Source organism: Periplaneta americana, chromosome 3 (genome assembly GCF_040183065.1).
Source record: "Periplaneta americana isolate PAMFEO1 chromosome 3, P.americana_PAMFEO1_priV1, whole genome shotgun sequence".
In the NCBI taxonomy this organism is placed as follows: domain Eukaryota; kingdom Metazoa; phylum Arthropoda; class Insecta; order Blattodea; family Blattidae; genus Periplaneta; species Periplaneta americana.
Window position 1 is genome coordinate 124,036,294 of NC_091119.1, and position 16,266 is coordinate 124,052,559.

A 16,266-nucleotide genomic window follows, 5' to 3' on the forward strand; every position below is an offset into this window, starting at 1 on the left:
CAGTTTTAATAGGAGCTAGATTAGACGACATTGGCGCATTCTCGAACATTCACAACAAAAATCTCAGACTGGCTTGTTTATATCATCTGTAAGAAACGCAACACGTTTATTACATCTTGAACCTTATCACTATACCCCAGTGCATGCTCTAAAAAAAAAAAAAAAAAAAAAAAAAAAGTGATGCACGTCTGTGAGAATTATTGCACTTAGTTTTTAGACTCTGTGGAAAGCAGCATAATTGACCTACAGCTTGTGTCTTACTCATACAAGTCGTGGTTTAATTTAAATTACAAGAATTTCAGTGCAAGAACTGGGGAAAGTGAACGATAACATATTTACGTGATATTCCACTTATGTGGAATAAGAGGACCGAAATTTTCAGCAACTGTTATAAGATAAGTGTGTTGTAATTTAATTGTGCTGTTACGATACTAATTCTGGCAGTTACAACCGCAGTTCTTCATAAGGACCTGCGTGCTTGCACATTGGTAAACCAAATTGATAACAACTCTGTAGTATTGTATCTAAAGATTGTGCAGTGATATGACCTGTCTAATACTTTTATTTTTCATTACATGACGAGAAAGTCTTTGCTTATTACAGATGTCTCATTATTGTTTTATAATCACTTCGCTTATTGCATATAATAACAAATCTCACTGCACCATCTCGGATGATACATTCAGGGGATCTTTGTGTGTATGTGATATTTAAAAACCATTGTTGGTACTTCTCTATTCTGTACGTTTCTCTGCACCAGTCTTGAAAATATTATGCATGCGATAAGATGTAAGATGTAATTCTGTAGCAATATAAATATGTTTAATATCAATTATTTTACAATTATTTTCACCTAAATTTATTGATTACTCACTTCATTATTTAATATTCAGTGAGAAGGATGTGCATCTTTCGATGGCACAGAGCTTTGAATTCAGGAACCAAAGAAGTTAAATGAAGTCTCAGATCATTTTCAGCACAAAGTCTATTTCTGAATTTTTTATAGGCATATAAAGAAAAATATCTCTCACACAAATATGTTGATGAAAAATTTAATAAGGCTTTGACTTTATTCACTAACACTGGGAACTCTTTATTTAAACTTAAATAAAATCTAATTAATGACAAAAATTTATAACTTTTCTGTAATTGAAAATGAGTGGAAATGACGTTTAAATGGAGAAGGTTTCACACTATCATTAGCAAGAATGTCACCATCCACACGGAGTTATAGTTGCTACAGTTCGAATACCAGATGTAACTTGTAATTATAATACCATAACAATTAAAAACAATAATCTCGAAATTCACCATTAGGGAAAAATTTTGGCGAACCCCTTGTAAAACCACAATTTGGGAAACGATGGACTCTAATACCCTAATTGAAGCAGTTTAGGTCAATGTAGATCCTTTGACACAGAAAATGGTCGCTTTATTAAGCATTGAGGTCCGAGGACGAAGTCAAGTCATAGAATCAACGTATTTGTATGTTAGGAAATGACATATTCCCTACAAAGCCTTTATAGCTTCTTCTTCTTGTTACAAAGACAGGACTTTGAACCTCTATATAAAATGCATGTGTGTGAACAGAGAGCACACAATGATTCCCGAGCTATTCTGAGGTGGGATTTCATCTCTGAACAGCAACCAATTTCCGTGTCAAAGGGTGTATCATACTGTCAGTAAAGTATGTTATAGAGCATACTGGCAATAAAAATAAAACAAAAGTATGAATGTTCATCTTATGTAACTGGTTAATTTTCTCATTTAACATTTATGATAATTTTCTAAGAAAGTAATTATACAATGTTTAAAGGGATCCAACCCATAGAGAGTAGGAACTGAGATATTTAACTTTAAAGTTTTCCTTTTGATGTAAAATTGATGTACCAAAATTCTGAAGTAAATTTTCTTCTACAGCCTTATCAGGAAATGGATTGTGTCATTTTTGTATAATGAATAATTATCCTTTTCATTCTTCCTGTTAACATCATCTAAAAAATCACGATTTTGTTGGTTGGTTCCCTTTCGCATAACTGTTCCGTTATAAAAGAAATTGCTACTCTTTATCATCAGTCATCATTCTGCCTTCTTGGTTAATTTCTCTTCCAAGTTGTGGAAATCTCTTTTGCTGGCCGAGGATTTTTATAGATACAGTTTTAAACTTACTAAACCTGAGAGGAGTGACAAATATGATTGAGAATTGATAGAATAATGATAGGGAAAACGGAAAAACCCTAAGAATAGCTAATCTAATTCCTTTATCTATCACAGATTTCAGTTATAATAGGCATACTTCCTGGATTTGATCTCTGGCGTGAAAAATCAGTGCTGAATCCATCTACAGTATTTTAATATTGCACATAATATACAGGGTGATTCACGAGGATTTACCGCCACTTACAGAGCTTATTTCCGAAGACATTCTGAGGAACAAAGTCATATAAACATGTATCCTAATCTCAATATTTTCAGAGTTACACTAATTTGAAGATGTTTGTAGGCTAAAATATAATTATTCTTTAGTTTTAAGGGTAAAAGAATATTACAGATAAAGAATGAACTATTCAGGAGTATCATTTCTTTAATTAGCTAGTATTCTGAAGCTAAAAATATGTTGTGAATTCCATAGTTGTTTTGTACAGAATTTTTTTTTAGGTTTTAACTACAAAATTACATTTTTCTTACGCACTTAACAATTGTTAAATATCACACCACTCTTGTAAATCCTTCAAGACTGTACATTAGGGTGCATAACTAAACTGTAAAGAGTTTAGTTCCCGAAGTCGTAATGATTTGTAACATTTTTGTGATAAGTAAGAATAATGCGTAAGAATAATGCAATTTTTTATTAAAAATTGAAGAACAAAATCTTTACAAAGCAATTAACAACACATTTTAGCTTCAGAACACTAGCCAATTAAAGAAATAATACTTCTGAATAGTTCATTGTCTATTTGTAATATTCTTTTACCCTTAAAACTAAAAAAAAATGGTATTTTACTAACAACTTTAAATTAGTGTAACTCTGAAAATATTGAGATTAGGACTAGAGTCCTGCATAACTGGTTACGAAAGATAGAAAAGACAGATTGCTACTGAATGCCTGGCGCTATAGACAATATGCGAAGCTCTTCCATCTCTCGGAGTAGTCCAATGTTCAGTTTAACGAATGTCCGAGTCTCACTCGGTTGGACGGGTCTGGATTATGAAAGACAGATAATATTGAGCCATCCAGGAATTCCAAGAATCGTTGCAAGGACACGTTTATCATCATGTACATTTCAAATGATATTTCCTCCTCTCTCCTCATTGATCATGAAACTACAATCATTAAACATGAGAGTGCTTTTATTTTTGTTAATAACTTATCTCCCTAAAAACGATTTATTAGACAAATAATAATACATCCACTTAGAATAATTAAAAGACATAGGCTATATTAACAACTACTCTTTCAGAGGTAACCTATGTATTTTGAGTTTAAAGTATGAACGTTACAATAGTAAGTGTATACATATTTGCTCTTCTATTTTGTAAGTAATTGTACTTTATTTTATTCTTGTATTTGTTTAAATGTCAGACTTCATCTATGCATTACACTTATTTCCTTTGTTGTTACTGGTGTCCATTAGTTGGTTTACATATTAGTTATGAAGATAAATGTACTGTATCAAAGTGTCCAATCAATTATAACCCTATTTCAAGCTAACTTATGGCTTTTAAGGAACCCGTGGGTTCATTGTTGTCGTCACATAAGCCCGCCATCAGTCCCTAATCCAGTCTCTATTATCATATCCCACTTCCCACAAATCCATTTTAATATTATTCTCCCATATACGTCTCGGCCTCCTCAAAGGTCTTTTTCCCTCCAGCTTCCCAACTAACACTCTATATGCATTTCTGGATTCGCCCATACATGCTACTTGCCCTGCCCATCTCAAACGTCTGGATTTAATATTCCTAATTATGTCAGGTAAAGAATACAATGCGTGCATCTGCGTTGTGTAACTTTCTCCATTCTCCTGTAACTTCATCCCTCTTAGCCCCAAATATTTTCCTAAGAATTTTAAGCTAACGCTTTTTTTAATTAGGAAAAGTAAATTTCCTTCAATTACTCCATTTGTGTAGTTACAAAAGTCATCAGAGTTCCTGATGGTGAAATGTGCGTGGTATTCTGTCCTCTATATCTGTGGTTCTGTCTAGCCAGGTGCAACCGCTTTGAGACCGGATATTCGAATTAATGTCCAACCTCGTCGGCGGTCGAATATAAACCGGTTGTAAGCACTGTTCTGCAGCACTCTGATTAGGACACATGTTTATATGACGTGTTTTGCTCAGAATGTCTTTGGAAATAAACTCCGTAAGTGATGGTAAATTCTCGTGAATCACCCTGTATACATAGGCCTACTCTCATAAAATAAGCCAGGTCCAGTTTCTAGAAGAATCTTGTCTAATTCCAGGTGCCAGTTTCAGTTTCAGATATTCTCATTGGTTATATGTTACCAGAGATTTATTTTGTTGTAGGAATCCTATATCATAAATAACGTTGATAAATTTGTAAGAGATGAACTGTATTTGACTGATGTTTCTTGCTTGTACACAGGTAATTGATGGCTGTGCATTCCGAGTGTATGGCCATTGGGTGAAGAAAGGAGAGGGTCAGAACAGGGCTGCCTTATTTGAAAACACACCGAAGATAGAATTGAAACACATCTACGTGAGTAACCTGAGTCGATAACATAGGCTGAAAAATTAGTATGAGTAGATCACTGACCCTGCAGCACCAGACATCAACATAGACAACACATGTTGTTTGTAGAGTCTAGAATAGATTATATGTACTGTACATCTCAACGAATTATTCAGATCGGCACCAGAGATGGAATTGATTTTTTTCTTAGGCCTATATTCCCAGCAAGAACTACAAGAGCTGCATGCTGCATATTTATAAACCAACATATATTTTCAATTCTTAATGCTGTAATTTTTCAGTACCAATCCTTTGTTAATACTTGAAGAATGCTATGAAATACGTGTGTTTTAAAAGCCAACAACACAAAAAATAGCCTACTTCAAGTTCAAATCCTTTTGGGTACAAATGAAGTTTAAGGAGAACAAAAACAGTTGTTTTGGAGTACTCCCGTTTCCCCTACCATAATTCCGCCAATTCTATATTATTATTATTATTATTATTATTATTATTATTATCATCATCATCATCATCATCATCATCATCATCATTATTGCCCCATGGCTCAATTTTTAGTCTTACCAGCCAGGAAATAATTTTCTGAAACAAAGGAGCACCATATGTGACTGACTGCTTCACTTGAAAATAGATTTAAGAAAAGAGACATAGAGTCATTTCACCGCAATCGGATGTGGCCTTACTAACCCCAAAAACATTGTTTAGCTTCATTGCATATCTTATCTTATTGCCCATAGTCTGATTGGACCAAGTGATCACGTGATTTTGTGTCACAATTCATTTGTCTTTTAGATCAGTGTATTAAGTACTATTTCACAATAAATACCACCCATCCACACTTCTAACATAGATAAGTACGTAGTACAGTTTTAAGGATTAGAAGTTTCAAGATTTGGCATTTTCAAGTTCAGAGCAAATTGTAATTACTGTATTTTCACATCCAAATTATTATTTTATGATTCGCATTTCGTACAACATTAACATTAACGATAAGATATTTCAATTTACCTTCAATTTACAATAAAATCCTATGTACTGAAATTTATTACTAAATATTTACATATATCTCGTACATGCCTATCTTGAATTTTTAGAATAGCGTATATCCAACTCTGTAAAAGTTATTGCTTCTTGTCAGCATACTCGCTTTTCTTTAGCTCATTCCATCATGACAATTAAAACACACTAAATGATGACATTGAAGCAGGAGGAACAAATCAGATCAACTTCCCCAGTTATGGAATTTTTTTCAAGAATTATACTGTAGAAACTGATGTTCTTAACTTTCTTCTGTTTCATGTATATCATTGGGAATGTCTGTTGTCTGTTTTTACCCCAAAAATAATAATAACAAACAATAATAATAATAATAATAATATTTTCCTTCATTTCTTCCTCCCAAATGTAAGTGCATGGTATTAGTTGAAAACTGGACAGCAGCTAGAAGTGATGTTACTTCAATAACATTTCTAATGCAGTAGTATTAGGAAAAACCTATTTATAATCCCTTTATTGGTGTTAAACTAAAATATCTTCTTTTCCAAAGGCATCAGACTGATGGTATTCAGTACTTTTTTTTCTGGTGGAATGTGCTGGAATGATATTCCAGCACCTTTTTGTTGCATTTTTCATTATGGAACCGAGAAATGTGTTATTAATTATGTTAACATAATTTTTCTTTGAATTCCGCTTAGGTCTTTCAAGTCATAAAATTGGGCAAAAAGGAGGTTAAAAACGACAAAATCCCGTGCACTGGACAGTAATCATTTCCCCGTCTGCCATATATATTGTACACAGAGTTCCACCTCTTTTTTCTCCAGAAGAAAAGCACTGGTAGTATTTATAATCATTCTTCTTCGAGCATCTCAGTACAGTGCTGTTATATTATCACTGTTGACATTATTCAGAGCAGTCCATTGACAAAAATATACTCAGATTCCAAATTAAAATCAATTTTATGACCTTAATTATAATCTTTAGGCCAATATAATTCATCATCCTTTAACTTTACAGGATTATGTAATGTGACCAGAATTTCTGAAACTCAGAACGGAACAATTACTTATATTACAGCTTCGCAAAAAACTCCCCCTCCTAATTGTACAAAATTCGGTATCTTTCTTCAGTTTCAAAATAATGTAAACACAATGTAGATATTAACTCTTAAAGATTTATCACATATACGAGTATAACAAAATTACAAAAACATAAGTTATAAAATTACATTGCTCATTAAACAAAATACAAAATTACATTAGCCTACTAATAACACGGTTATTGGGTATATTTTTTCTGATGAATGAAGTTCCATGAGATGTTTCTTATTTTCTTTTAAGAAACTGAAGAAGTTATGACACCTATATTTAAAATTAACTTAGGTAGTTAACAATGTCTTCAGTGTGTCAATCTTCAGTTATGTTTTCTCCAATGTCCATATTTTGTTCATTTTGGCGAAAACTCTTTTCTAAGGACTATTAGTTCCAGGCAAGGATAAGCCAAATTCCACATTTTAGCAATTTTTTTTAATGATGTTGAAAGGAGAAAATGTCTTGACCACTGATAACTTTCCAGCTTAGCATTGGTCACAGTTACAACCGAGCTCTCCTATTATTATCGTTGTGTTAAAACAATTGCACAAGGTATTAAAATACAGGTCCATGAACTATTGGGACACCGGGATGGAAGGTCCACAAATGGGACTGAATGGGACATCTGGTCACATTACATTATGTCATTATAAATTCATTTTTTCAAGTATCTGTGTAATTTATGGGCATAAAAACACATTATCTTTCTTCTGATATATGTGTCCAGTTTTGAGAATTGCTGAGTTCATGGATCCCATATATAAGTTTTATTTAAATGAATTAGATAACTTTCGTACTCCAGCCAGAGTTCACTCCTTTATATTAGTATGTAGATTTTAATCATATCGATAATCGTGTTTAATCTCCTTTCATTAAAGTGTATCTAAAGAGCTAGTTGAACAAAACATGGCTCAGATATTTAAAATTAGAATAACTTCAACAATGCAGTCATAATGATTACTTGTATTACTTTATGTCACAAATATTTGCTTAAAGTAAATTTTCTTGGCTTTATTTTGGCCTGAAGTATCGAATCTGCAATCTCATCTGAATGTAAACAATAAACTGAGAGCTTAGGTTAATAGCTAGTTGAATAATGACAAGATTGAATAATTTTGGAAATTTGTACACCCAGAGCAACTACAATTCAGTTCCACTTCTGGCTAGTCATCATGTTTTAATTGAATTATAAGTCCTTGCACTGTTTCAGTTAACTTAATTTTGTCAGTGTTGAAACTTAAAATACAGTGTCATTTTGCATATTTAGTTGACATTTTGATTTCCTTACACTGCATCACTGATTTTGAAAGCTTTTGTAATGTCTTCCCTATCCTCAGAGTTAAATCTGTTAAGGTTTTTCAGAAAGTGGAAGTCAATTCGCTGGAAATAGATTACCATATTCATAGTTGCTATGATGGGAATACCCGTTAGGTGCATTACATCTTACAGTAGTCAGTTACAAGTCATTAATATGAGTAATGCAAGAATGAATTGAGATATTACAACTTAAGTACAGTGAAGTCCTTTAGCCAGGATTTTTTCGTTGTATTACAAATATAAGAGCATTATCTACCTTTATTATGATTTGTTACACAACGATTCAGATATAGTAATGGCGTAAAAGTGTTTCTCATTTGAAAAACTATATTTTGTAAGATCTTTTAATGTAAGAAAATATCCTGTAATAGATGTACTTAATTGTACAATTACGGGAACAGTGCTTTGAACCAATGAAATGGCATGGTTGGAATGTCAAATAGATTGCAAACGTCGTTAAATCATCTTTGAATGTAGGCTTTCACAGTCGGCGTCATTGGGATCAATGTTATCTGGGCTAAAGGGCCGTGGTCCGTTGGAACTGTTGTTACTGTATGTTTCGTCTGCTACTCTGGCAGACATCATCAGTGATGTGGCACACGGGAGCGCAAAGATCTCCTTAGCGTGCCGAGAATGACTGAGACTGTGACTGGTTGCATTATGGTACTTAAGGTCTGGATGAATCGTGGCTTGCAGTTGTCGCTAATCATTACACTTCGACCACCAGTGCAGACAAAACATACGGTAACAACAGTTCCAATGGACCATGGCCCTTTAGCTCAGATAACATTGATCCCAGTCGTTAATTCGCTGATTGCATCTGACTTAAAATTAAGTCGTGGTCTTTAAAAAGGAAACATTTCAACCAGATCAGACACAATGAGTAGAAATTGTGAAAAGACGAAGTGAAAATTAAAAGTATATATGCATTGTACTATTTAATTATGTTTAATATGTGAAAAATATATCAATATATTAAATTAATTTTATTTTCTGCATATGTTTATTTTCTGTAATGTATGCGACTAAAATAGCACAAATATAAACTGTGTTTGATAATAATTCTTGTATTTTTCTCTAGAGAATTTTTTTTAGGTAACTGTATGTTACTTTAATTTCACTTCCTACATTCTGATTTTAAGAAATAAATACAGTGATTTTATTTGTGGGTTAGATGGTAGTGAAGTATGGTATATGCTACACAGACACCTATGTCAAGGAAAATTCAGCTTGATCAAAACACCTCAGACACTGTCCATTTCACATATTACAGACCACAGTAATCGTACAATATGAGAATGATGTAATTGTTTTCTAGTTATGGCATGATGTTCTTAGGCTCAGAATGAAACTTCTTAGTGAAACCAAAGGAGGAGAAAATCTTTAGTGTAATGTGGTTGTGCATATCTGTGCCAATCTTCCATCATATTCATGACATTCATCACACCTTCCCCATATATTGTAATATCAGTCCTGAGCATCAGTCTCATCTGTTGAAAGATGGTGCACTGTACTTGAGATAGACTACAGTGATATATAGAATAAATAAATAAAAATGTTTGTTTTGTGGTAAATAGCCCTTAATATGCTCATTAAAACTACATCAGGTATTATCTAGACTCTAGTTCTTGGTATGATATGGTCATGTTATAGAGAGAGATACTAAACTTTTACCTCTGTAATTGTGAAAGGAAGTGTTGTACACACCTACTGTGCTCTGTATGTCAGCAAATTCTACTCTTGTACTAAGGAAGGACGGTAATTTGCTAGGAGACGTCGTTGCATATAGACCACTTTTACACTAAACATAAAATTTATTTTTGCAAGATATACTAGAACCCTAAACTAACCTAACCTAACCTTTTCCTTAATCTGTGATAGGTTACATTAGGTTAGGTTAGTGTTTTAGTATACGTTGTATACACTAAGGTTAAGTTTAGTGTAAAAGTGGTCTAAATGCAACGACATCTCCTAGCAAATTACCAGAAGGAGAAAGAAAGACATGCATTTATTATCCATCCAACTCAAGAGTGAAACCTGATGTCAATAAGAGCACGTGTTATGTCTCATGATTGATCTTCTACCACAGTACACCTCTCAGCATAAAACATTATAGTCTAGTGTCATCTTTTATATTCTGCCGTTTATTTTTTTATTTTCAAATAAAATCTATGTTAAATAAGTAATTATATTTTAATTTAAAATATATTTACCATAAGATTAAATCATTCATAAGCCACCACTCGGTAACCAATACATACAACAACAGTGGCTTTAGAATGACGTCAATTGATAGGGAAGCATGTCTATAAAGTAGCACAACTCATCCCACAGCTTTATGGCAGTCAAACATTAAAGTGACAAAGCTTCAAAGAGTGCAGGAAAAAGTGTTGTTTTGAATGTTTTCAGTAATCTCTTTAAACATTAGTCATGTGTTAGCTTGTGCAAGCTAGCTAAAATAAGATATTTTGAATAAGAACACTGCATTTCTCTAACAGCTTGTGATATTCAGAACATGTGCGTTGTTAAGATAATATGTGTGGAATCTAGCTGAGGAGAAGCCACTGTAGATAAGGGATGTCAAATGAGGACATATTGTACCCTCTGACAAGGAATCTAGAGACCATCTGCTTACAGAGTCACATGCAGGTATATACTTAAAAGAGAATCTACATCACTGTTACACCTCGTTTAAAGGCTAGAAATGTCTGCGCTTGACATGCCTGCTATAGATGCTGTGAATCAATCACACCTCTTGAGCGTAGAATGATACAAGCTGCATTGTTTATGTGAGGTTTCTTTCTTGGGCTGAATGAATAATACAGTAACTGTACAGTTAGATCGTAGCTTAGTTGACAGTAGTTTATCATTTTGTTTACAAGTTCTTAAAGGATTATCATTGTTGCTCTGTGTTAAGACACTTCCTTTAAGAGAGGAGGAAACTAATGTGCAGTCTGATTGCCATGCTATGATCGAGCATTGACCTCCAGTTTTACAGAAGTCATGTTATCTGTATGATTTTTCCTTACATGTCTTGTGTGCTTGGTATTAATGAAAACATATCGAAAACGAAATTGGTTTTCTTCAAGCATCTTGTTAAACAATAGATTGACACCTTTTTACATAAATAATTCTTACTCTATTTAATTTCTAATATCAAAACCATAGCCCATAAAGACACGAGAAATTATATAAAGAATAGAAACATTATTTTTTAAGAAGTCCAAAAGTACGAAGATAAAATGAAAATCAGAACTTGGAGTTTTGAATGTAACTCAACGGAATTGTTTTATTAAATTTTTGTGAAAATTTTTGTCCAAAATAACGAGTGTTTGACATATGAGGAGATAGATAAAGAGAGAATGCAGTACTGTGCAGTTACCACATGATTCGTGCATACAAACAAGTTATTCCTGCTGGCAAGCCAAGCTGTGCTCACTGAGTAGTTCAGGAGCATCACTGACTCTGTTATGATAACCTGTATTTGGTTGAATAGCGTGTGTTTATATAGAATACTTTTGCTAAACATTAAAATTGGAAATGTCAACTACACTTTCATAGAAAATTTTCAAATTCCTTGATACCTAGTAGATAGAGCTATGATTTACAAATTAGTAGCAAAACTTCGTGCAACAGGAGTACTGCTGAATAGAAGGAAAACTCAACTTACACATGTTCATACTGAAGACAAATTGGATGAGATAAGTGCCTGTTTAGAATACAGTCTGAGAAAATCTATTTCCCTTTATATTTCAAATCATATTATATTGTACATGTTTACTGTATTCAGGACCTTTGTGGTCACTCAAATTCTTTGTGCTGATGTCTTTAATGATATGAATAAATAAATGTTAGTTAGTGAAACAGACAGGGATATGAGGTATGTTTGCATATTTGACAACAAAACTGTTGAAATTGAGACTGTACAAAACAGCCATGGCACTTTTTGCCAGTAAGGTGAGTGCAAATTTTTGTGCCATCAAATACATGACAAAGTCGGCAGAAAATCTTCTCCTAAATCAGACACTCGTTATGGATATACTTACACAGATTAAAACAGAAAAATGGTTAAGAGATATGTTAAAGGTGCCATTTAACTATTTAATAATGTAAAAATATTGTCTTACTTGTGGACATTACTGTTGTATAAAAAAATTGTAAACCTCCCTAATTAGTCATCCTTGAGTAATACTGTTACTTAAAATATGTACGTCTTAGAATGAACAGCATGCAGTACTGTATGTGCCTGGTTGTAGGGTGGGTGTTAATGTTATTGAGGAGTTTTAGTTCAATTATATATTTATTTGGGAATATTTGATTTGAAATATTTCTAATTTTCTGTAAACTTTAACCCTTGTTACGAATCACGTAGAGATTTAGTTTTGACTGCAGCTCCATTTCTATGAAGCAAAATTGATTGATCCTGTAATTAACTGTATTTTCTGTTGAACTTCTGTCATCAGTGAATTTTTATCACAACCTTCATAAAAACCATCACGTAATTTATTATTTTTATAATTATCTGACTAGATAATTTGCTTAGAACCAGACTTTTGAGCATTCCACCATGTGCTGGAACTTAAGATCTCCAACTTTTCAGAACTGAATACAGATTCCGTATACAGGGCAATACAGTAAGACTTGAAGAATCACCTACTTACTCCATTGAGCCCATTGTGCCTGGCTACTCCAAACAACTGGTCCAAGCATAACAGGCTCAACAGAGAAGATGCCCGTCAAGTCTTAGTGTCCTAAAGATGGAACATATGTGCGGTTCTGAAACATAAGAGATTTTATGTTCCAGCACACGTGTTATGAAATACACAAAGGTCTGCTTCAGAACACAATCAACGCAAAAGTGTAAAACTATAAATAATTTGCTATTCAAGATGTAAATTTATTCTATTTCAAAAGGCAATTATTCATATTTATTTGTTAGTAACATCATGAAATTCTGCCTGGATTTCTCATAACAACCTCTTTTACATAGAAAATGGAATACGTATGCTCATTTCAGTAAAGTTTTTAAGGCTTGTAAATGATCAAGTGTGTCATCATCGTCAGATATGGTTTTCAGAGGTTCATACATAAATTTGTTTCCTTAAAATTTCTTAGAAAACCATTCCCTCACCAAATGTAACACAAATTTTATTATATGTAATATGTCAAGGAGAAATCTGTATGACAGATTTTTTTTGAGTCATCTACAACTTACGGACTTCAGTTGTATTTCAAGTATTGTCTCGATTTCTTTCTTCATTGTAAGAGCACGAAAATGCCAAACTCTTATCAAAGAAAATGTGAAAATTATTTTCTGGAATCCGCAGAGATTATAGGAAAGTATATTTTTGACATATTGCTTCAAGAAAAATAATTTTATTATTATTTTTTTGTATTTCATACATTTCCTACACTTATGCATTTCTATGAAAAATTCACTGGTTATAAAGTTAGGTATTTCCTCAGGTTGCAACTCTGTTTTCCCAATTTCTTTCACTTCCTTCCCTCACATCGAGAGTAAAGAAGAACAGGAAATAGGAGACAGTGTGACTAATAATAAAAGCGTACTAGCTAGAAAACATTGCTTTGAAGCTTCATTTTGTCAATGGTGTGACTATTCTAACAGCTCATCTGCATTTCAGCATAAGACATTTTTTTTTTATCCAGGACGAGCGCATAAAAATGTTGGTCACATCATTTAAGACCTGCAACATATTTATATTTCAGATGTAGTAAAATTAGGTAATAAAGTGCTAAGTTAAATTAATATACAGGGCATTTACTACGTAAGGATTTATGTGCTTTGTTACAATCAGCTTTATGTTATTGTCTCAGTAAATTTTATTGAGCTAACCTTATTTTACATACATTCTGTGTACAACAATTTGTAAAAATACATATGCAACAAACAGGAAACACTTTAGTACCGGTATATTATACGTATGTTGAAGACGTGTTAAAAATGTCAGCTGCAAAGTATTACAAATAAAGACATGTTGGATATTTATACAAATTATATTTGTTACGGGGATATAGATTGAATGTAATTTTGTTCTAAAATAAACTTTGAAAAAATAATATTTATTTCTAGACTGTGTAAATTCATTCAGAATTATAATGGCACCCTCAAGTCAATTATCCTTGGAAACTAGACATGAAACATGAATGAGAAATATGAACTGCTTGTATGGAAACATTAAAACATTATAATGTATAAAATTATTTGTATGACATTTTTGGAGGATGAAAGCAGTAGAGAGAAATTATTGTCTTTATGGAAGACCATACTAGTGAATTCATTAACTTTACACTTTTATTTGGCTGACCAGTGAAGCCACGAATTGGGATTAAATGGCACCTTATCATTATGTGCTTCTGACTCATAATTGAAAAGAAGCCTATGAAATCTGGACATGTGTTGCAAGATAAATTATGTAGCACACAGAATTTAAAGGTTTTTCTTTGAGTTAAATAACTTGGGCTTCAAAATGCATAAATTACAGTTTGCACATAATTGTATTAACTTATTAGGTGAGAATTCAGAGAATTTACATCAAGTAATGACTTCGATTTATTCAGGAATGTGTTCTGTCATTAGAAATGAAGACGACAAATTTCTTCAAAAAGTTTGAGATAATCCCTTTTTTTCTCGTGTAATATGGTGAACAAACATCCCCCTCCACAAAAAGAAGGCACTCGTAAAGTTATTAAAAATTGTGTTGTATATTAATAAAAGATGTGTTAGCTTATTATTTTCGTGACGAAAATCAGTGTTATGTTATTTATTTACGTCGTGTCAGCTTCTCTATTATACCCGAACAACAGATGGACTCCCGTACTGTGGGATTGTCACGTCTTACACGGGGTTCGAACCCCCACGCTTCTATGCAGCATTGAAGTTGCACTGTGTGTGTACATTACTGCCAACACACCACGTCATAGAAGAAACTACTTGTCACGACTGCATTACGTATGACATTTGAGTCATCATTTATCTGCTACTAAAGACGTAATAAGTGAGAAGGTTTAGAAACGTTACGCAACATTTCCCTCCATGAAACATGAGTTTGTTCCAGCAAGCAATTCAGAACGCGTTCCGAACAAATACCGAACTTCTTTCGACGCATGCGCCAGTTGTGAACGGTGTCAGAACTAGTTCGGGATTTTACGTTCTTCTTTCACGGCCTTCGGAGTTTCTTCTCCTTTTAAAATTATGTTCATCTTCCGAATTTAATTCTTTGTAAAATATATCTCTATCATCTTCCAAATCATTCATGACGGACTATTTTTTTTTATTATAACCTGCCTAGTCTCGAAGCATTTTAACTCCATCTGCGCATGCTTCAAAAGTTCGGAATTCTCAATTCCTGCTCTTAATCGAAAACCGATTTCACTCGTTCCGATTGAGTTCTAAAGCACCTTGAAAGAGGAAGTAGAAGTTCATAATCGATTCTGAACCCTGCTGAAACAAACCTATTGTAACCGTTCCCGTTCAAGAATCGTTTTACAGATGGAATCAGCGGAATTCTGACCGGGATTTTTTGTTCTTCAAAATGGATCTGAAGGAGCATTCATCAACTATGTAAATCCAAATTATTGGTCCTGCTTTATTTATTTATTATTTTGAAAATTTAACAATTAATACTGTGTTATTTAGTCAATTGTCCGAAGACAGGTCTGAACCTCACAAGTGATACCAAGAAGGCAACTATGGGGTAGGTGGCCAGTTCCTTTCCCCCTCCATTGCATACATCGCCCACTAGCTACATATTACACTAGTCAGACTTCAGATGCATACAAACAATTATTGTTCTTCCTCTGACACAACGTCAAGTGAGATGTACTGCCTGATAATAGATGTACATATGACGGGTACGCGGGAAAAACGATGAATGTCACAATTCTGTTAAGGTTGATGTCTTTATCTAATTCAATGGATCACTACGAAATTTAGTGTTGTTCTTATGAAAACTGATAAAAAGGAGAATTACCACCACTAATACAGTAATCCTGTCCTTTATTTTCTATAGAAACAGCAATACGTCTTGCAGTTATATACTCAATTAGATCATTATCTAATCCTTAACAGAAATGTGACATTCATCGTTCTTCCCCAATACCCTTCATATCAGCCAGAACCTCTATTAGAGG

General features: G+C 33.3%; 1 protein-coding gene across 5 annotated transcripts in view; it reads left to right on the plus strand.

Moving 5' to 3' along the window:
• Positions 1–14,205, plus strand: part of PhKgamma (phosphorylase kinase gamma) — a 68,498-nt gene extending 54,293 nt beyond the window's left edge. For 3 of the 5 annotated variants that reach the window (XM_069821535.1, XM_069821536.1, XM_069821538.1), the window contains one exon: positions 4,607–4,744. Coding sequence is in view for 2 of the 5 variants with exons in the window: in XM_069821537.1 (XP_069677638.1) it covers positions 4,607–4,741 (135 nt within the window). In the remaining 3 variants the exon portion in view is untranslated. Of the gene's footprint in view, positions 1–4,606 lie in introns of all 5 variants that reach the window. The other 2 variants (XM_069821537.1, XM_069821539.1) reach the window with 1 other exon arrangement.
• The last annotated feature ends 2,061 nt before the right edge of the window (positions 14,206–16,266 follow it).